Below are 22,923 nucleotides of genomic sequence, written 5' to 3'. Positions count from 1 at the left end.
AATAACTGAGATCCCAAATGATGACCTCGAATCATGAAGATAAGTTTAATTATGTTCTAGAGCCTCAGTTTGAGAAGTCAGAGAAGTGTGAAATCCTTTTTAGAAAGGCCTCCTCCGTGCAAACTAGTTAAAATTAAAAAAAAAAAAAGAAAAGAAAAGAAAGACTGGCTCTGCATCTCAGCTTACTAGAAAAATTCACCAGTGAGCCACACCTCTTTTCTCACTGATGGCAAAGGCATGAGGTATTGTTGAGGGGCTTATTTTGTTGCCCAACCTGATCCGCCCTCCTTAATGCAATCTAGACCTGAGAACATTCACCAAAAGCCCATTATGATAATCCTTATTGTGCTACTGATGAATCCCTGGGGATAAGACAGACCTTGAGAGAGATTTCTGGGCTGTAACCAAGGTGCACTTCCCCCGAATGGGTGTGCACCCCATGGGGAGTCTTTGAGACTAGAAACGTGTAGTTTTCTGGAGACTGTGCTTTTGAAGGTGGCTCCGAATTATGCAACCGTCATATGAACAAGGCTTCAACTGCTCCCCTTAAATGAGGGTCAATATATGTGTGACCCCAGGAAGAGGCTGAGGAAGTGGCAATATGATGGCCTGGCCCAGCAGGATTACAGAGAAGCAAACTCTGTTTGAGGATCAGAGGCCCTGCTGTTTGACAGCCTTACCCCGAGGGAGGTGCTCTCTGAACACATGAAATGCTATTCCCAAACCAGAAGCATCTCTGGGATCAACTGCAGAGAAATAAAGCAGCTCCTGCAATATATAATTTCCTGCAATTTCTGCCTTTTCACCCTATCTTTTTAAAAAACATAAAACAGCAGGATTGCCTCAATTTGCATATTTTCGCATGTTAACCAGGCTGCTTGGGAGACCATAGCAAACAGCCTTTCTCTCCAAGATGGTCTGGCTTATACTACCATGTTAGTTCTCCCAGACCCAGAAGTGGGCTGTGGAGGTCACAGGTCAGGCCCAGAGGTCAGCAGGTGGGCTGAAACTGCGAGAGGGGAGTGACACCCAGGAGCGGAGAATGCAGGGCTATTCTGCCCAGATCTTGCTGGCAGACTCCAGGGCAAGAACAAGAATAATAACATAAGTGCAAAATTTAAGAAGCGCCAAAAATTTCAGTAATCAAAATAAAGACTTTAATGTGATAATTAAACAAAATCAAAATCAATGCAAAAATTCATGATACATATAATATCAAAAATTTAAATATCAAAAATTTTAAAAGTGAGGCACAGAAAGGTCAAGGAACTTGTCCAGCGTCACACAGCTGGTAAATAATGGCATTTGGTCTGGATCCAGAGCCCAAGTTCAGCACTCCAGCAGAAGGGAACACAGTCTAGAATTGGCGGTGATTTTGTGAGCAGTGACTGCTGCAAGGGCTTCTGGTTTTTCTCAACCATCTTAATGATTGACTTCTCAAACAAGTCAATGAGTTATGCATCTGTTGATTTGGTCCTTCAGAGTCTGAAAACCCTAGACTGACCATTTTCCCTCCCACTCATTGAGCCTGTGTGTCTGGGATATGAACCAAAATCCATCAACTAAAGTTCAAAAAAAATGGGGTAGGAAAGATCAACATCGTTAAAATGGTCATACTACCCAAAACAATCTATAGATTCAATGCAATCCCTATCAAAATACCAATGGCATTTTTCAGAGAGCTAGAACAAATAATCCTAAAATTTATATGGAGCCATAAAAAAAACCCCAAATAGCCATGGCAATCTTGAGAAAAAAGAACAAAGTTGGAGGCATCACACTACCTGATATCAAACTATACTACTAATCAAAACAGCATGGTACTGGCATAAAAAGAGATACATTGATCAATTGAACAGAATAGAGAGCCCAGAAATAAATCCATGCCTATACGTTCACTTAATATATGAAAAAGGAGGTAAGAATATACAATGGGGTAAAGACAGTCTCTTCAATAAATGGTGTTGGGAAAATTGAACAGATACTTGCAGAAAAAAAAAGCTGGACCATCATCTTACACCATATACAAGAATAGACTAAAAATGGACTAAAGACTTAAATGTAAGATCCCAAATCATAAAACTTCTAGAAGAAAACATAGGCAGTAAACTCTCTGATATTACTAACAGGAATTTCTTTTCAGATATATCTCCTCAGGCAAGGGAAACAAAAGAAAAAATAAACAAATGGGACTACATCAAACTAAAAAGTTTTTGTATAGCAAAGGAACAAAACATCAACAAAACAAAAAGACAACCTACTGTTTGAGAGAATATATTCGCTAATGATACATCTGATAAGAGGTTAATATCCAAAATATATAAAGAACTTATATAACTCAACAACAGAAAAATGAACAATCCAATTAAAAAAATGGGCAGAAGACCTGAACAGATACTTCTCCAAAGAGGAGATACAGATGACTAATAGACATATGAAAAGATGCTTAAGGTTGCTAATCATCAGAGAGATGCAAATTAAAACCACAATGAGATATCACCTCACACCTGTCAGAATGGCTATCATCAATAAATCAAAAAACAGCAAGTGTTGGCGAGGATGCGGAGAAAAGGGAACCCTCATACATTGTTGGTGGGATTGCAAATTGGTACAGCCACTATGGACAGCAGTATGGAGGTTTCTCAAAAAATTAAAAATGGATATACCTTTTGACCCAGCAATTGCACTTCTGGGTATTTATCCAAAGAAAACCAAAACAATAATTCGTAAAGATCTAAGTACCCCAATATTCATGGCAGCACAATTTACAATAGGCAAGATACGGAAGCAACCTAAATGCCCATCAACAGACAATTAGATAAAGAAATTATAGTTCATATATACAATGGAATATTACTCAGCCATTAAAAAAAAAAATGAAATCCTACCATTTGCAATGGCATAGATGGACCTAGAGGTTCTAATGCTGAGTGAAATAAGTCAGACAAAGAAAGATAAATACCATATGATTTCACTTATATGTGTAATCTAAGGAACGAAAAGAACAAACTAATCAAAAACAGACTCACAAATATAGTGGACAATTTGGTGATGGACAGAGGGGAGGCGGGTAGGGAGGCTGGGAGAATGGGGTGAAAAGTTAAAGAAGTACAAATTAGTAGTCGATAGCTGGGCACGGGGGTGGGGAGCATGGCAGAGGGAATGCAGTTAGCATTAATATGTTGGCTAGGCAGAGGGCCAGGGGAGGGAGGGAGCAATTAGGGGGATCGTTTTATGAACTATATGGATGTCTAACCAATGTACTGTATAATTGAAACTAATTTAAATAAATAAATTGAAAATAAAGAAAAAAGAAAAATGGAACAATTCAGCTATGAGAATGTTCACTGCAGTATTAATTATATTGTTTCCTATAAGAGAATAGAGTCAACAAATTACGGCCCAGCCACAAAACAGAGGAATAACATGCAGCTATTAAACATGTTTTCCAGGAATATCTAATGACATGAAAAAATAAATCTAGATACCATATTCTACTGCCAAAATAAAACTGGATACCACATTCTACTAATTATAAGAAAAATGCATACATGTACATGCAGGAAAAAGCCTTGGAGGCAATGCATCAAAATGTCAACAATGATTATCTCTGGGTGATCTTTCTATTCTTTGTATTTTCCAACTTGTACATTATGAATGTTATTTTTTTAGTATCAGGAAAAATATGTTTGTTTTGTTTTCTTTTTTATAAACCAGAGAAATGATTTCTAAGGCCAAACAATTACAAACTAACTTTTAAAAGGGTAATGTTTGAATGCTGGCCATTTACCACACAGGACACATATCTGTACTAGCCACAGCATGAACCTGTAGACTTCTGAGTCTCAGAAAACCTTCCCCACTTCCCCACTTCCCCTTCCCTCTTCCTTCTTATCTTTCTGCCTTCCTCCCAAGACTCCTCCCTAGTCTCCCACATGGAGATGCTGGGCTCTCCCTGAAGTTTGTCTTTAGAACAGTGAGTTCTAACTTTACCGGGATTCAATGCTAAACTCCACTGCTGCAGTCCATACAATCTGGCTACCACTCCCTTCTACAACCTCACATCTCTGACATCAGTTGTCATTCTCCCTTGCCCCAGGGTCTTTGCATAAGCTGTTCTTTTTGCCTGGACCCATCTTCCCCCAGGTAGCTGCAAGGGCTCATTTCCTCACTTGTAAGTACTATCTATGAATTTTCCTTCCAGATAGTAAAGAATATGATAAAATACTTGTTATAAAAAAGAGGCAATGAGTCTGACAAGGGTTAAAGACCACTGCTGTACTGATTGCTGGTTGGCAGTTCTGTCTCTCAGACTAAATTGGAAACTCTGTGAGGGCGAGGTCTGAGCCAGAGCAATATGCTGAAATGAAATGAATGAATATATGAGCAGGCTGCTGATACCTAAGGGGTAAGGGCCCCCAGAGGCAGCAGTGTGAGGCTTTAACTCCCTTCACTTGTGAGGGGTGAGCCACACTTTTGCCAACGTGTGCAGGTACCTGACTGGGGAGGCAGTGAGGACATGCTCACTGGCCAGGAACTCCCGACTCCAGAGTTAGACAGGTCTGGGTACCCAGCAGGCCTAAGGGGAGCTAAAGGTCTGGGAAAGCAAGGGCAAGGTGCTGCCTGCTTCCTGCATCCACAGCACCCCTGCCTCTCTTCGGAAGCCCACTACTCACCAAGCCTGCTTAAGGCTATTGGCCCCACAAAGACCACAAAGCCCATAGATGTTCATGAACCATGAAGGCTCATGGCTTCACTGTGGATGAGGGAAAGACTCACTGAGGATTCAGAGTTCAAGGCCTGGGCTAGAATCACACAATCTTAGGCAGGCTACATCAACATCTCTCCATCTGTAAACCAGAGTCATTCACATCCACCCAGCCTCCGGCCCTGGGTGAGAATCCAATAGACTATAAACATAAGACTCTTGGTCAACTGTGAGGATTATGCTCGTATAATTGTGAGGACTATTCGTATAACAGTGTTGGTCACTGTTATACGAATAATAGTTTTACCGCTGAGCATAATTAAATGGTGATTCAGAAGTCCTTCAGGAGCTTAAGCTCATCATCATCAACATCAAGTACCACTGACAAGTATTTTGGATCAAATTCTGATTGTTGGAACTTTCTTGGTATTTAAATTCTAGATGAGCAAGGCTTTTCTATAACCTACTAAAGCATGCTGGTAAGCATGCTGGTGACTCGCTGGAGTCCACTCTAATCCTTTGCTGGGGTCCGCCCACGCCATCCCCACGGATGAAAGGAGGGTTTGTCTACTTCAGCAGAATGTATTCACTTGAGCAGGAAGCCCTACTCTGGCGAAAACTGTCTCTCTGACTCCTCCCTCTTCCTTTGATCCTCCCACTGAATGCTGAGCTGGAATGACAGAAGCAAAGCCTCTCAGATGTAATTATTTTAATTCAGCCAGATGCTGGGAATTAGTCTCTTTTCCTTGCAAGTATTCTGGGGAAAGAGAACTCAGCCCAAGATGCCCCAAAGAAAAGGAGCTGACAATCAGGAAAGGAGGGGACCCCCTCCCCTTCTGCTGGAACAGCTTAAATCCAGGAAACTACTGCCATCCCTGGATAAAGGAGGGGAGGGGAGGGATGGGGAAGGAGGAGAAAGAGGGGGCGCCTAATAGGTATTAAATTCAAATTTACCAATCCTGGAAAACTAGACCAATGCCAACACCCAGCACTTTCTAGAGCTTTAGACTTTCCAAAGCACTTTCATTTATATGACCTTATTTAATTATAAACTAGGGAGGAAGTCACCAGCTGAGCTAGACTTGGGGGCAAACTGAATTTAGGTTTCAAGGCATTCAGATTCAATCTTTCCCAGGCACCCACTAGGAGCCAGGCCCAGTGAGGCACAGTCCATCTCCTTTAATCCTCACAACGACCCTATCAACCCCAACATACAGGGGGAGAAACACGTTCGGGAAGCTTAAGCCGAAATTCAGCTGGGTTCTCTCCCTCCTGAATTCCAGTAGCGTCCAAATTATCAGCATACACAGGTGTAGCTTTCATCATCACCCACTCCTGAACATTAGGTCTGTGTTTCCTGTTCATTCAGCCATGGATCCATGGAAGGTCTTCGTGAGCACCTACTAAGCACCCACTGGGTGTAGACTTTGGAGGAGGTTTAGTCCTGCCGTCAAGTTCCTCCAAACCCACTGAGGTAAACTGACCAGTAGAGAAACCAAAAGAAGCAGTTATATATGAGCTGATTTGGTTTTCGCTATACTGCCCTGTCTTATCCACTCTGTGTCTTATTTCCTAGCTGGAAGCCCCTGAAAGCAGTTTGTGACACCACAGCCTAGTGGTTAAAGACCCTGGCTCTGGAACCAGACTGCCTGGGTTCAATCTCTTCTACACAGTGGCTGTATGACCTTGGACAAGTCACTTACCCTCTCTGTAAAATGAAGACATAATACATCAGATATTATAATACATCACACTACATATCACATTACATATTGTAACACATCAGATAAATAAGTTGAGAAATGTAACCATTTAGCACAGTGTGTGGTTCAGAATAATTGCTCAATTAATGTTGGCTAACAATTTATACCTCTAGTTCTCAAAGTATGGACCAGGAACCCTGGGGGGTGGTTCATGAGGCCAAAATTATCTTCATAATAATGCTAATCAGATATGGAGTATTCTAGAAGTTACTTGACAGGAATATCACAATAGATCGACTGTAGAAGCAGATATGAAAATCCAGTTCTCTTCCCTTAAGCCAGATATTACTGAGATTTACAAAAATATAAAACGAGGCCATTCTTCTCACTAAATAACTTTTGCTTTAGAAACTGTAGTTCTTTTTCAAAAGAGATGTTATTTATGTCAACCTGTAATGGGTTAAACTACCGTTATTTTTAAATAAATCAATATACAATTTAAAATTTTTTTCTCAATTGTAAATATATATTGATAGTTAACAGATAGTTAACAGAACTCCCAGGGCGTTCAGAAAATCTTGTTTCTTCTCATCCCTCCCAGGCCCTCTAACCTGAGCTGGATCCAGCCTCATGGGAAGCTGGGTCCCCGGTTACCCCAAACTTGGTCTTGTGCTCACACTCTATTGCTGCCTCCACCTTTTCTCCTCAGGACCTACTGCATTCCTGAAACCTGTGGTTCCTAATTAACCTAAGAGGCATGCTAACCTGGGTGGCCGGGTTTTAAAATCAAGTTGACTTGGATTAGAACCCTGACTCTACCACTTCTTGTCCTTGAACAGGTGACAGTCTCTCTGAGCCTCAATTTCCTCAATTTCCTCAATTTTCCTCAATTTCCATCCATAAAATGGGAATAACAATTGTACCTATCTCTTACGATTGTTGTCAGTAGTCATGAAAACTTACATAAAATGCCCATTACTCAACAAATAAGAACTATATTTTATTATTATGATTAGCCATTGGGTCCCCTGAGCCCCTTCTCAGCTGCCCCTTCAGCTGTCATCATCTCCTGTTTCTCCACAGTCCTACAGAAGTAGTAAAACCAAGGGCTGCATAGGACTGTAGAGTCTGGCTTCCCAACACACACACACACCACTTGCCTTTTACACACACACACACACACACACACTTTTACCAGCCTCGCTCCCCTCATGGCAGAATTGTCACCCTACTCTAGAACTAAAAGTAAAAAATGACAACTAAATGCCAAGCGCACAAACTCCCAGACGAAAAGCCTCCTCTGCTACCAGAGTTGGTTCCAAGGCAATCTTGGCTCAAGGACAGATGAGTGGTGCCATGATAAAGAGTGGAAGAAGCCCTGTCATGACAGCCAGAGTACCAGGGCTCCGGGCCCAGCTCTGCAGCTAATTATGGGCAAGTTCCTCCCCATGCCTGAGCCTCAGTTGCTCAGCCATAAAAAGGGACATCTTCTAGCTCTGATTTTACAAAATTCTACGACAGCCAGGTCAGACTGAAGAGCCCTGTCTTCCTATTCCCTCCAAGGACACACATGGTCCTGGGGTCACAAGGATGCCAGCCTGCCCCCATACCACCCCAACCGCCTCTAACAGGTCCTGTCCTGGAGTCCCTCTGCCACTCACCCTACAGTTGCTGAGCTCCTCAGCAGACAGGATGATGGTGCCACATTTCTTCCCTGGGACACCACTGGGAGAGGAGAAAATAAAAGAATGGAGAGCCAGACAAAGAGATACAACCAGCACACTCCCTGTATCAGCCCTCATCCTCTCCCGCCCTCACCACCCAGCAGATCTGGCCCAAGCCCCTGAGAAGACAGAGTCTCCTGAAACACTGTGGCAGTGTGGCCTAGTGCACTGCTTCCTGGGCCAGGCCCCAGGCCTGGAGCTGCCCCGCCCCTGCTCCCCGAGAGCCCACCAGGAAGGGTAGTGTCTGCAGTGAAAGTCCTAGAATTGGAAAAGCATCCAGACTCACCCGGAGGCTTCCAGACCAGTGGTTCTCAAACTTTCCATCCAAAGACCACTTCTGTGGGCAAAAGACCTCATGGGCTAGCCACCCCACCCTGCACCCAGCTGACCCCAGAGTCCCAGAACATTCCAGCACTGAGCTGCTCTGATTCATCGAGGAAGAACAGCAAGGAGTAAGGCAGGAGGGCTGGTATACCCTTGGGGGCAGCGCATCCAGCCTTTCTCCAAGGCTACCTCCCCTGGAACTGCTTGGCTGGGGTCTCTCTCCTGGAGAGATCTCAGCCAATCATGCAGCTCCTCAGTGACGTGGGCAACCAGGACCTGAAGTCGACCCACCCAGAGAATCCCTTCCAGGAGGGCAAGTTCCCAGGATGGGGCTCCACCCAGGAGACCTGCACCACCTCTTCCCTTGGTCAGGAGGGAACCCTACTCCAGGCACCAGCCCATCCCACTCTGACATTTGGAACTAACCTGGGAGTCCCAGTGCAGCCAGGGCCCACTGGGAGCTAGAAGAAAATGTCAGGTTGTCTAGTAGCTGCATGACTTTGGGCTCATTACTATATCTCTCTGAGCCTTAGGTTCCTCATCCATAAAATGGGTTAGACTGTAGCATCCATTTTACTGATATGTACACACAGTGCCTGGCACAAACAAGGCCCTCAAGGAGCATCATTTCCTTCCCTGCCCCCTTTCCTTGACAAATGTACAAAGCTGATAAAATCTAGCCCCACACTCAGGCCAGCCTCGGGACCACCAACATGCCGTCTATGGAACACACTTTGAGAACCACTGATGGAGCTCTTCCCTGCACCAGTTCTTGGAGGGAAAGGCTCTCAAACAGAGAAGGCAGGGGAGCTGACCCTGGGGGCTGATGAGACAGCCTAGATCTCTCCAAATCAGGTGAGCAGAGCAGGGGCCACATCTGGAGGTTTCCCTGCCACAGGCAGGTGGCAGTGCCTGCCAGCTGGTTCCCCTAGACAGGGGCAGCTGAACTGAGTGCCAAAAAGCCCTTCCCCACCCCCTGCCTGGCCCTCCCTGGTAGGAGAGATATGATTTGTTTGACCAGGCGATAAAATCCTCACACCAGCCTCCTCAACCAGCGCTTCTCCATCTGTTCCTTTCTTTGCCTCTGAGCCCCTTTTCTATTTCCAATCTTTCCTTCCCCTCTCTCCAGCCTTGTTCCCACCTGCTCCACTTCACTTTCTCTCTCTCCCTCTGTCCCCCTGGTCTTTCTCACCCTCCCTCTTTGTTTCTCTCTCTGACTCCTGCTCTCTAACTGCTGCTTCTCTACTCTCCTTGTGAATTACCATCCACAACCTTCCTGGGCTGTGAGCCTCCCTGAGTCCCTGAAGGCCCCTTTCTCACATCCAGTTGGTCTGGTGGCCAATCTAGCTCCTAAGACCCCCAACTCCTAGGGGCCCTCAGCAAAGGCCAGTGAAGCTTTGTTTACTTTGCCAAAATGTTACCTCTTTGGGAGGGACCTCCAGGTTGGTCTCCCAAGCAAATGCTCCCCCGAACCCTCTGCTGGGGTGAGGACTCTCCCTCCCACCAAGAGAGGAGAGGGAAGGAGTGGGGAAGGTCTGCATGGCCCACACTTGCATAAAGCCAGCCAAAAGCAGACAGTCAGGGTGGAGGCTGGCCCACCACAGCTGGTGAGCACATGCAAAAACTGAGGATTTAGCTGAAGCTCCTCTGAGGAGGAGGCTGACATCCAGCAGTGGAAGAAATGGAGGGGAAGAGGAGTGAGGGGATGAAGAAAAGGGAGGAGAAAGAGGAGAGAAAAAAGGGTAAGAGGTGGGAGGTGAAGGAACTAGGCCAAGGAGAGAGGAAGGGAAGGGAAAGTGCCAGCCCCAGCTGACTTCTGTTAACAGCCCCTACTTCTAGGCTCTACCCTGCTCCCAGAAGTCCCATGAGCCACTGGGGCTGCAGAAGCTTGAGCTCTATCTAGCCTGGATGGGGGAAGGGGCCAGCTGCAGAGTAGCCCAAAGTGCTCGGGTCCTTGAAGAGGGACCCAGGACTCTCTCTGTCCTCCTGACCAGGGCTGAATACACGGTGCTGGGCCTATACTCTGAAGGCCCTCTACAGAGCTGGCTGGATGTCTGAGGACTCCAGGGGCAGAGATGTCTGGTGACCTACCCGTTGGACACAGCTGGCATGGGTTTGCCCGTCCTGGAATTCAGGCTGAATGCTCCTATCCTGTGCAGAGAGAGAGAGAGAGCACGTCATGAGCCAAGTACACACGTCCTGAGAGGCCAGAGCACTTGGCATCTGAATTCTTGGAGAGGGTTTTCTGGTCTCAATCAAACATCAAAACAGGATCAAAAGCCACAGGTCAGAGGAAGGAGAGTTCGTCTTCTCAAACCTTGTTATGAAGTCCTGGGCAATGCTACCTCAGGGGTTATCCAAGTTGGGTCCAGTAGCATCAGCATCCCCTGGGGATATGTTAGAAATATAAATTCTCAGGCCCCACCCTGGACCCTGGATGTTGTGACTCTGGGGCAGAAGAGGGGAGCCCAGAAGTCTGTGTTTAACACGCCCTCCAGAGGTTGCCATGTCTGCTACAGTCTGAGAACCACTGCTCTAACTCTTTGAGGCTCAGGGTTCAGGCTGTGAAGTGGGGAGATTGCTGAGAGAATCACGTGACATCCAGGAAGTAAAACTCTGTCTGGCCCAGAAGACATGCCCAGTGAAAGGGGGCTGTTTGCAGGTCTAGCCAGGGAGACAACAGCACACAGACACACGAAACCTTCAGTAGGCAGAATAGGTCCCCTTCCTTCAGCAACACAAAACGTCTCCACCACTCTGGACAGTTTAGATGCTGCTTGTCCTTTAAGGCCCAGTCCCCTTGCCATCTCCTACCCCAAGTCTTCCTCAGTCTCCCCAGGTATGCCCTCTACCAAAGGCAGAGCAGGTGACAGCAGGCGAGAAACAGACCCAAGTGACTTGTGGGCTTTTGACCCAAGCAGTTGGGAGCCAAGAGGGGCAGAAACACACCCACACTCATTCCTGGGACCCCAAATTCTATAAGCTTCAAATCGCACAAAATGTGGGTTTTTCTCCCTGTTCTCAATAAATGATAGCTATTATTATTTTCTGTGAACCCAGAGTAGGTGACCTTTTGGGGAGCAGGGAGGACTTTCTATAGTCCCCGAAGTTACCACACAGTTACTGGGGGTCAGAGACAAGGGCCTGGGAGAGAGATCACCCCTCATACACATAGAGTAGCACATTCTGCAGTTATTGATCACAGTAAGGGGAGAGAATGTAGTGTGAACATGGCAGAAGCAAGTTGGGAGTTGATGCTCAGCCCAGCCTGATCCCCCTTTCCTGCCCACCCTGCCCGATGACCTGGATGCTTATCCCAGTTTTCAGGCCTCTCTTGCCTGGTCTCTGCTTTTGGGGCTTCATGTGAAATAGGGACAAGAGAGGTCACCATCACCACCTGGTCAGCCCTGGCTGGTCCTGAAGCCACCCTCAGACTCCATTGTGAGAAGCCTTGGGACTTCTCATCCCAGAGCCTGCTCTGAGTAATGGCTTTTCCCTAAAAGCACTTAAGTCCCTTTAATGCAGACTGCCAAGGGCAGGGTGAGATGGGGAGGGCCTCACTATACCCAGCTCTGACCTATAACAAGGTGTGAACAATCCGAAGTATGTGCTATGTGAGTAGAACCCTCCCTTCAAACCCCAGCTCTCCCACTTTCTAGCTGTGTGGCCTTGGACAAGTTACTTCCCCTCTCTGAGCTTTGCTTTCTTCTCCTACACAATGATAATGATGGGGGACTAAACAGCATCTGAGGGCCATCCTAGAAATACGGGGCTTAATAACCAAGGTAACTGGGTTAAAAGCCCTAGAAGGGTCAGTCCATGGGGTCTCCTTATTCCTAATTATCCCTCAGGGCGGGCTGACTGCTTCACTGAATGATGCCCTCAGCGGGAGTGGGTGGGAAGTTGGCCCGTCACTGAAGAAGCAACCCAGACAGGCCCCATCCCCCACCGTACACTTACGTGAGGGGCTTCTCCAGGCGGCTCCCAGGGGACCCCACAATCTCTCCGAGGGTACAGAAGGCCTGGCCCAGGAAATCCTGCATATCCAGGGTACAGAAAAGACAAGTGTCACCTACTCTGCTCACAACCATCCCACCTCCCCCATCCCCTCACCCCTGGAAGTGTGATGGCTCTGAAATGACAAGACGCAGCATCAGACACACACTCTGTGTCACAGTGAAGCCCGAGGCCAACTCCGAGCTTGGCATTTAAGAGACTTTCAGAATCACTGGGCAGTCACGGGTGGAACTCACGTGTTTGGATAAGTCAGGGCTCTTCGAGTCAACGTCATATCTGCAGGGAACAAAGAGAGATGGTGCAGGAAGCCAGAGCATTCTGCCCAACACCACCTGGGTCCTTGAGCTGAGTCAAGACCCCTGCACCCCCCAAAACAGGCTCTAATGCAGTGGATATTTCTGGGAGTCATGGCTGGAGATGTAAATGTGAGCCTTCTGGGGTGCTGGACATGTTCTGTCTCTTGATTTAGGTGGTGATTACACAAGTATAAACGGATGTAAAAATGCACCATGAGGTGGACTCCTAAGATTTGTGCACTTCAATACACACACACACACGCACGTGCGTGCACTTCATGAAGAATTACAAAAATAAAATAAATGGCTCTGCCACCTTGGCTGGTTCACAGGTGGCTGAGCCACCTTGCCCATCACTGCCTATTCTCCCATCTTTCTAGCTAAGGCTCTGCTGTCCTTGGAACTCAATACTTTGCCTTTGACCTTCTCTGATTATTTTACCAGCCTGCACCTGGGCCTGGTCTTCCATGAAGGTAAGAGACATTAACACCACCTCAGCCAACTGTAGGCAGGCTGATCTTGCAGCTGGGAACCTCCCTCCACCTGGAGACAGCTCATCGAAGCCTCACCCACAGCCCTCCCTCCAGCATCCCCCCTCTACCCACTCATTCAGCCATCTCTACAACCATGCAGCCATTCCAGGCCCAGATAACTCCAGCTGAGTGGCAGTCATTCTCATGCCAGTCCCCTGCCCTGAGCACTGTCTCTCTCCAAAATGTCACAAGGTGACTTCTCTATAGGGGGCTTCACTGACATCCTCCCATCACTCCCTCCAAAGTCATCTCCTTCCACTGCATTTTCTCCTTTGCACTATCAGACCCTACTCTGTCCACAGTTCTCTGGGACGTAGTCCTTTGTAACCACCCACACCCCCTAAAAACAACAAAACAACACTCCTCCACCTGTTCATCAGCCCGAAATCCCACCATCATCTTTACCCTCAGGAGAGGGCCCTCTGCATCTTTGTAGATTCCTGGAGCCCTGTCAGCCTGGAGCCCTGATTGCAGGAGGGCAGACTAGAGGGTGCCCTCTCCCAGAACAAGCTGTGACAGAGGAAGAGGTCAGTGGAGACCTCCCGGTCACCTGGGAAGAAAAGGACTCCTGCAGATAGAGCTAGAATTGTTCCGAAGATCTTTCCTCAACCATGACCCCCTCAGTCAGGTGGCTTGCTCAGTGCTCTCCCGGTCAGTCAGACCAATGTGGGGATGCTTTGTTCCCTCTCCCCATCTCCCTTCCATCTCTTGATGAGGGTGGGGCTGGACTTCAGCTAATTGTCACTTTTACTCCAGGCTAACCCCCGGCTTCCTCTAACATCACAGTCCCCGCCCACCGCCCTCCTTCCTGGTAAGTACCTCCCATCCATGCTTCCTCCCCTAGCCCCGTCCCCAGCACCATCTTCCACTTACAGGTCGAAACGGAGGTTCTGCTTCTCCTCAAAGAAGTAATCCACAATGAATTTGCGCACAAAGTCGGGATTGAGTGTGTTGTCGATGACTTCAGTGCGTCCAAACTGCAAGGGGGGATGGGGCGTGGACCTCAGGGCCAGGCAAGTAGAGAAGGCAAGCACTGAACTCAGAGCCCCTCAGTCCTGGCCCCTCAGTCCTAGTAACAGAAGCCATACCTCTCCTGGCTCCTGGCCCCGCTCCCAGTCAAAGTGACAGCTCCTCCATCTAACAACAGACACTGTCCAAGTTACGGCCCCAGCTTTATTCTTCCTGTCTCTATCTAGGCTCCACCCAAGTTGAATGGTTTGGATACCTGGATACCTGAGCAGGTGCTTCACTTTCCTACCTCATTGCCTTTGCCTATGCTTTGTCCTCCACCTGGCCTCCCACGCTGAGCCAGTGACATGTCCTCCATTCCTTCAAGGTCCATTGTTAAATGCCATCTCCTCTAGGAAACCTTCCTGATTCCTCCAACCAGAAAGTTTTACTTCTGTCTGAACTGCCACTGAGCTTGTGCCTGCCCCCATGACCACCATCCTTCCCTGACTGATTCCAGTTAGGTTTATAGTTATTTGATGGCCCATTGATACACTCAAGGACAGAGTCAGAGACTGCGGGATCTTTAAAAACCCCACCTCCTAGGATCCACAGCCTCGTGTAATCCCTCCTCTTGAATGTGGGCTGGACCTAGTGACTCACTTCTGATGAAAAGACTAGAGCATAAGTTGTTGCCAAGATTATACTATAAAGGACTATGACTTCTGTCTTAGGCACCTTCTCTCCCTTTCTCTAGCTGGCTCACTTTGATGAAGGCAGCTGCCATGTTGTGAATTGTCCTATGGAGAGGCCCATGTGGCATGGAACTAAGGGTGGCCGACCCACCCCTAAGAATCTGACTGAACTAATAAGTGGATCCTGCTCCAACTGAACCTTGTGATGACTGAGGCTCTGGCCAATACCCTTGACTACAGCCTTGTGAGATAGAGGACCCCATAGAGCTACACACAGATTCATGACCCTGTTGTTTAAGTGTCTAAACTCGGCTAATTTGTGACTCAGCAACAGATAACTAACACACAGACTTGACTTTCTTGGTGTCCCCAGTAGCATATATTCTAGAATTTTGCATATTTTAGACACTCAATAATTGCATCCATTAAACTCCCCAGATGGCTTAAGGAAAGTCATTCTGTACTTTTGGGCATCAGAATCACTTGGAGGGTTCGTTAAAACACAGATGTAGGCCTCACTCCCAAATGTTCTGATTCAGTAGGTTCAGGGTGATACCTGAGAATCTGCATTTCTAAAAATGCAGGTGCTGCTGCTGGTGGTGCAGGGACCTCCCTTTGAGAACCACTGGGCTATACCATGGGACCCAGGGCCCTGAGTTCCTAGAAGTCTTCTGTGCCATGGAGGAGGGCAGCGTGGGCATGATTCCAGGCCATCGCTTCCATCAGAGCAGCTCTCTTATATATATATATATATATATATATATATACACATATATATATATATAAATATATATATATTATATATATATAAAATATATATATATGTGTGTATATATATATATTTTATATATATAATATATATATATTTTATATATATAATATATATATATAGAATACACTGGATACTTTTGGTGACATTTTGTTTTAAAAAAGGGTAATGGAGCTAAAAGATAAAGCACAAAAGCACTGTACTTTACGCTCTATGAAGGGAGGACACAATATTCCCCAAAGTAAACAAGACAGGCAGATGCAAAATAAATATTTTAAATAAGTTGTTAATCTTTCTTAATATAAACACTTTTTTTTTTTTGATTTGGGCAGTAATTGCCAAAACAAAAAATTAATCCTAAGTACTGGTCCTCCTTGATGCGGCTCTGCAGCCCAGAAAAATGCTAGCACATGGGCCCCTCTCAAGTGTGGTCGGCAAGGCCCCCACTATCTGGGACATATCCTAGTGTCCTCTTCTACCCTTAACTAAGGTAGAAACCTGCCAAGAGAAATCTCCCACCCTAGGCAGTGTGGGTCACCTGAGGATTACGAGACTTGGCACCTCCTTGCCTTCACCCCCTCATCTAATCAACATCTTGCTCCACTCAATTCCATCAGCTAAACCTCTCTCTTGACCCCTCTTCCTCTGCTGTGGCCTTGGTCAGGTCTCACCATTTTCTCATCTCAACCACTACAGCAACCTCTTAATGCCCGCACCCCGCCCCCCCTCCCCTGCCACAATGGGGGCCAATTACTAACACTTGACGACTCAGCTCCCCAGAAGTCTGGCTCTCCGACTCCCAGCCCTTCCCTTGTGCCCCCACAATCCGCCTCACATCCCTATCGCTACATTACCACATCCCCTGATAATGATCTACTGAGGCTCTTTCCACCCCACTAGGCTGAGCTTCTGAAGCAGCAGGAGGATCCAAGTTCTCCCCATCTTTGCAGCCCAGGACCCAACACTATTTAATAGTCTCAGGCTCACAGTCACAGATGATTTACCACCAGGAATTGTGTTGAACATTTTGTACCATGTTACCTTATTTAATTCTTTTATGGTAGGCTTCCCTCATTTTATAGATGAGAAAACAAAAGCACAGAAAAGCTGAGTACTTTGTCCAGGGTCACACGGCTAATAATTGCTGACTTCACGGCTCAACCCAGGCATTCTGGCCCATGCATTCTAGGCCATGTTGCACTAAATGTAAAGTCCCAGGGGTAAGGACAGCAGAAGCTCACTGCGCCCAGTGGCTGGTACACAGTGGGTACTCAGAAATTGTTCAACGAGGAAATGGCTGAGTGGGTTTGAGTCCTAACTTCATCACGAGCTAATCGTGTGACTTGATCAGAGCCTTTCAAAGCTTCAGTTTCCTCATCAGAAGATGGAGAACACTACTTGTCCTACTTACTTCCTAGAGTTATCATCCAATTCAATTCTATTATTAAGTCAACAAACAGTTTTTAAGTACTTAGTGTAGGCCAGGCAGTGTGCTGGGTATTGAGCTACAAACATAAATAGAATATGACCCCTGTACTTAGAGACTTCTCTATCACTGGTGGGATGACGCATAAATAACTACAATACAGTGTGATAACAGTGCTAACAGAGCTATATACAAAGTCTCCAGCAGGATCCTCCCCGCTGGCTGCACCTCAGAATCACTGGGGAAGTGTGAAAGATATTGCAATACACAAAAAAGCAGACTACTGGGTGCCCCATTCCACATATTAGTCCAGGTATCTGACTTCATAGAGGTTTGCACCTTTTCATTATCTTTGAGCTACGTAACAACTGTAAATTGTAGAAGGCATAGAATAATGCAAGTGATTCTTATCCATAGAAATGCAAATGAATTTTGTTTAGTGGAATGCAATAGATTATTTGATTATTACCCTGTGGATATTGACCAATTTTGCATCTGTCGATACATTCATTTCAGCATTCTTGATTGCCTATGTGTACGGTTATTTGAATTACAATAAGTCCTCACTTAACGTCATCAAAAGGTTCTGTGACTTTAAGGGAAATGATGTATAACAAAACAAATTTTACCACAGGCTAATGGATATAAACAAGAATTAAGTTCCTATGGCATCTCATCAATATTATAACAAAACGACACTGAACCAAAAGACCTTATTTGACGACCTGCTGTATTTGAACCAGTTGTAACATCTTACTGGTTCCCTCATTAATTAATGAGTGAAATAAATCTTTACCGTGCATTCATTTTATATTTGTATGGAATTAATGATTTTACTTTTTTTGAAATGTTTCTTTTAATAGGAGCTTTTTAAAAATATCCATGCTCAAGCACCACCAAGACCAATTAAATCCAGATCTCAATTGGTGGAGCCTGAACAACTCTGTGTGTGTGTGGTTTTTTTAAGTTTCCTAGGTGATTCTAATGTGCAGATGGAGTTGAGAACCACTGATGGAAGAAGGAAGAAAACTAACATTTATTGAGGCCCTCCTGAATGCTCAATGGATAAGTAGATCATGATCTCATTCGATTCTCACAAAAATCCTATGAGTTACTACCTATTTACAAGGAAGGAAACTGAGAATCTGAGAAGTTAAGTAACGCCCAGGGCCACAGCTAGGCAGAGCTGGGATTTAAACCCGAGTATATCTAACTCCAAAGCCCATTATATTTTTATTTCATGTAACTGGCAGGAGGTCTCAAGCATTATGAAAACCAAATAAAGATGAGGTTTACTCTCCAAGCATTTACAGAAGCTCTACTGTGTGCAAGGCAATAGGGGACTTCCTGTTGAATAAGACTTGGTTCCTGCCCCATCCCCTAAATTCATTAACAATCTTATAAGGTATAACCCTTGTTCCAAAAGAGTTCCTGCATTTTCTTCTCCTGCTCTTTCTAATTCTTAATACGTTCTGTCTTCGGACAAAAGGAAATTTTCTGCTAATGGCTTTCTTGTAGAATATTCCAGGTAAACACCCAGGTTCAAGAGAGCCCTCCCTTAAAGAAGGGCCTCACCCCTCCTCAGTGCACTGCCCTCTCCCCTCAAACACCTTTGAAAATCCCTCTGGCAGGATTTTAGATAAACCGCAGTCCAGAAGGAGCAAGCATTCTTTTGTGCAGCCTCCCTCCCCACCCCACTGCCTGCAGATAGTCCAAGGAAAACACCCATTAGGGAAGATGACAGCGCTGCTTTTAAAATGGCACTTGAAGCTTCAATAGAGGGGAATTCCCTAGAGATTGATTTCTGCTGGAGAAGAAAATGGAGTTCCCCTGGAAACAGGATAGGGAGGGGGACTCCACGGGCCCCCAGAATCTCCTAGAGCAGGAAAGAGGGCAAGTGAGCCAGGCTGGGCAGTGATGAATTATCAGGACTCAGGAGTAATTAACATGTGCACATTACTTAACAACTGTGAAATCTACAACCCTGGGACTTACTAAAGATGTTTTATAGCCTTCATTACTTGGGCTCATAACAAAGAAAAAAAATTGCGAAAACTTGGATTTTAAAAATCCAAGAAGCCACCAGGTCCCTGTCAGACCAAATTTACACCCCTATTAATGATGGTAGGAATACAACTGAACTGATGTTCTTGAAAAATCAATTTGGCTGTATTAGGTTCTGCACAGAAGTATAGAGTTTTCAAGCTGGTAAGGACGAGAGATGAGGTATTAGCAGTGGGAAGCCGCACACAAAGGCATTGGATTCGACTGTACTTGGGGAAGGAGGGCTGGGTAGGTTACCCCTTATCACCCATAATCCGAGCTAAACACTTTTCCAGCTCCCTGAAAGTGCCTGTCTCTCCTTCTGGTCCTTTCTGAACCCCTCTGTGCACACTCCAGGTTCTGAGGATGGGAGGAAGCCTCACATTGCTCACAGTCTGGGGAACAGGCCACCAAACACCTGGGCGCAGGAAGTCTCTGATCAACAGAGTTGAAGGGAAGCCCCCAAATCTTTGTTTTACCAAGATTCTGATGCAGAGAGCCTAGAGTAGGAAAGCAAGTGTTGACCAGGTGGGCTGTGGTGTGAAATTGAGTAAGGGGCTGAGCAATCAGGAAGAATGAGGGGACCTCCCTGACCCCCAGGGCCAGAGCAGCCTCCCAGAGGGGAGAAAGAAAGAAAATACAAATGAGAAAAAAACCTGGAAACTAGGGTATTTGCCCTCTAAAAAGCTCACTTCTTGTCCCTGGCAACAAAACCCAGTGGGAAAGATCTCCTGACATATCATAAAAGATGCTCCCAAGAGCTCCTAAAACCTCATGACTAAGCTCCAAGAATATCAATTAAGCAGCATTAATTACATGTCATCAGTTCCAGTGAGACCCTCAAAAGGGAGGCAAGATTGAAACTTCTTTTTGGACTAAATTAAGTGGCTCCCAGGGGCTCTGCATCACACAGACTTGAGATTTATGGGAGTAGGTGGGCAGCTGGGCCCTCAAACTGCCCTGTGTGAGAACCCAGGTCAGGCAAGTAGAGTCTTCCTGCCCCACATCTAACTACAAGATCGGGAGTGGGGTGACATGGGCCTCCCGACCTGTCTGGGCCATAAGGGCTGGCAATCAGGCCTGAACTGATTCAGAGGCTTGTTCTCTATGCTGGGGAGTGTCCTGCTGCCCCACTACCGAGTCCCACCTACCCAGCTCCTTCTCTGCCCTGCTCTATACTCCGAGAGATTGCTTCCCTTTGAACTCCAACACCCTGGTTCCCTTTCCCTGTGGGTCCCCGTTGGGTTTGGCTGACTGTAGGCACAGGTGGATGGGACATGGGAGGAGAAAGAGGTTGGGGTATTTCTTCCTGTTATGGCCTAGCCTTAGCACCTTGCTTCCAGGAGGGGCTGCTGCCCCTTAGGGCCAGGTTCTGCCCCTCACCCAGACTACAGTACTGTCTCCTCCCACTGCCCCTTCAAGCCTGGGGTGGGAACAGCTCCCTGCTGGTTCTGGGCCTCTGGATGCTGTACTGTCCCTTACAGGTTTCCTCAACCTCACACATACTATTGGAAGAAATCAATTACATCTCTTCGCAAAACCAGCCGAGTAGAATTCTCTTTCCTGCTGGGACCCTGACTGGTATACTTTCTCTCTCACAAACACATTCGCACACATACAATTTCCAACTTACTCGAACATAAACCAAGAACAATTCTCACCTCACCCACTTCTTTTTATCCACGGCGTAACATTCATGTCGTCAATAAAGTGCGTGACTCTGGCCCATGCAGCCAAGACACTCAATGTCCATGACAGTCCTCTGGGATGCAAGGTCTCAGCACGGCTGTCCCACTGAAGGGCCCCAGTGGGGACTCTCAGGGAACAGGGCTCCCACCTCAGCCTCCACTTAATAAAAAGAAGTCCTCCTGGCCCATCCATCCACACAGGTGCCAGGGTGAGCACCCAGCAGGGAAGAGCATTTGCTCGATTAGAGTCAGGGTTTGAGGCTCTTAACCAGCTTCAAGTAAGTGTGTTTATAACTGAAATTGAATGCAAATGTCTGTCTGTTCACGTCTGCACTTTCAGGGGAGAGGAACCATGGCTTTTATCAGTTTCTCAAAGGGAAGCATGTCTTCAGAAAGCTTTTAGAACCACTGATTCTAGTGTTGAAGGCAGATCTTCGGGTTTCCCACATAAAGCAGTAAAGTGAAGTAGTTTATAGAGCAGTCTGGAATGAGGCTTTCTGCATTCAAATCCTGGATCTGCTACTCACTGGCTGTGTGACCTTGGGCAAATCCCTTCACTTCTCTGTGCCTATTTCCTCTTCTGTAATATGGGAATGATCATTTATCCCCATGTCACAGAGTTGTTGGAGGTTTAAATGATTTAATTTACATATTATACTTAGAAGAGAGCCTGGGACATTATATGTGCTCTGTAGATTTGTGATTCAGCACTCTGGTTCTTTCTAAATCCCAAACCCTGGCCCAGCCACCCAGGGAGTATGTATCTCCTGTCTCTGAACTCAGCCTTGTCTCTAAGATGTTGCTGTCCCTAACCGCGAACATTTCCTGCTCTCCTTCCGTGACTGAGAAGTTTTCTATACTTGCCTAAAGGGGTTCCTCGGGCTTGAGTCCCCTGGAAGCCCCAGCTCTAAGTGGTTTCTCTCCAGACACACACAGGGTAAGGCTGAGGGGAAAATGCAGGGCTGGCCCTTTGCTCTTACAAACCAGCTACTCTGTTAACGTCCTGTGGGCTCCCTACCACACCCAGAAATGCTCAGGCCAGTTAGAAAAAAGCCAATGGAAGGTATAAGTTTGCTTGGAGAAGGTGTGAAGACAATTCCCTCTGGCCCCTGGCAGCAGAGGGGAGGTGGGAGGAGCCCTGGGGCAACAGGGCTGCTTAGTGAGAGTAGAGGGACTGAGGCTCCTTTGGCCCATTCGGCCCCTGCTCAGACACACAGACTTCCTGGCTAGGAGGTACGGCATGGGAAGAGGCTCTCTCTGTTGCTTCCAGATTTCTAATATCTGGAACCCTACTTCTTCCTCACAACCCACCCACTGGAAGCTACTGAAAGCAACATCCTGGTCAATTCCCTGCCAGTGCTCATGGCTGGGCTCACTGGGGCCCAGAACAAGGGCGATGTAGAGGGGTGGCCAGGCCAGTGGCCCAGGATCCCCATTGGCCAGGGTTCTCCTGCTTATTATTTTCATGCGACAACATGGAAAACCCTTCAGAGGCTACATTTCCTCATTGCTAAAACGGGGCAAATCATTCCTTCCCCAGGGGAAGGCTAGAAGGGAATGTGCATAAAGTACTGCACAGTGTCTGAGTCTGCTGCATAGCTGGTCTTCAATATATATAATAACCCTCGGGTAGCCCTACTGCGTGCCAGTCACTAAGTGTTTTTCACATATTAACTCGTTTAATCTTCATAACAACCTCATGAGGCGGTATTATTATTATCCTCATTTTACAGATGAATTAACTATGATAAAACTCAAAGAGTGAATTTCCCAAGGTCACACAGAGAGTGGGTGGTAGGAAGAGGATTTGAACCCAGGCAAATCTGGCTCCAAATCAATAAGGAGTCGATGTAGTCACTAACCAATAAGAGGTTAATACTACAAACAGGCTAGAACTACGTCCTATCCAGTCTTTACTCATGTTGCTTTCCCACTCCCAGACCAGCCTCTGAACTTCTTCAGTGCTTATCGTCCCTTTCACCTTGTTGACTCTTCCTGTGGGATCTTGGTAGTTCTACAAGTCAGGTGGCAAAGGTGAGTATCCCTGAC

General features: G+C 46.4%; 1 protein-coding gene across 3 annotated transcripts in view; it reads right to left on the bottom strand.

The window, feature by feature from the left end:
- CPNE5 (copine 5) overlaps window positions 1-22,923 on the bottom strand; it is an 89,820-nt gene that overhangs the window by 39,286 nt on the left and 27,611 nt on the right. The window contains exons 4-9 of one of the 3 annotated variants that reach the window (XM_039856107.1): window positions 14,179-14,282; window positions 12,713-12,752; window positions 12,420-12,496; window positions 10,551-10,610; window positions 8,422-8,472; window positions 8,073-8,136 (exon numbers count right to left, since the gene is read on the bottom strand). In XM_039856107.1, the coding sequence (XP_039712041.1) occupies window positions 8,073-8,136; window positions 8,422-8,472; window positions 10,551-10,610; window positions 12,420-12,496; window positions 12,713-12,752; window positions 14,179-14,282 (396 nt within the window). The remainder of the gene's footprint in view (window positions 1-8,072; window positions 8,137-8,421; window positions 8,473-10,550; window positions 10,611-12,419; window positions 12,497-12,712; window positions 12,753-14,178; window positions 14,283-22,923) is intronic. The other 2 variants (XM_039856108.1, XM_039856109.1) reach the window with 2 other exon arrangements.

The sequence above is a fragment of the Pteropus medius genome, unplaced genomic scaffold (genome assembly GCF_902729225.1).
Source record: "Pteropus medius unplaced genomic scaffold, Ma_sr-lr_union100, whole genome shotgun sequence".
NCBI classification, from domain to species: Eukaryota; Metazoa; Chordata; class Mammalia; order Chiroptera; family Pteropodidae; genus Pteropus; species Pteropus medius.
The sequence above is the reverse complement of the archived record's forward strand: the minus strand, read 5'-3'. Positions and strand labels throughout refer to the sequence as shown.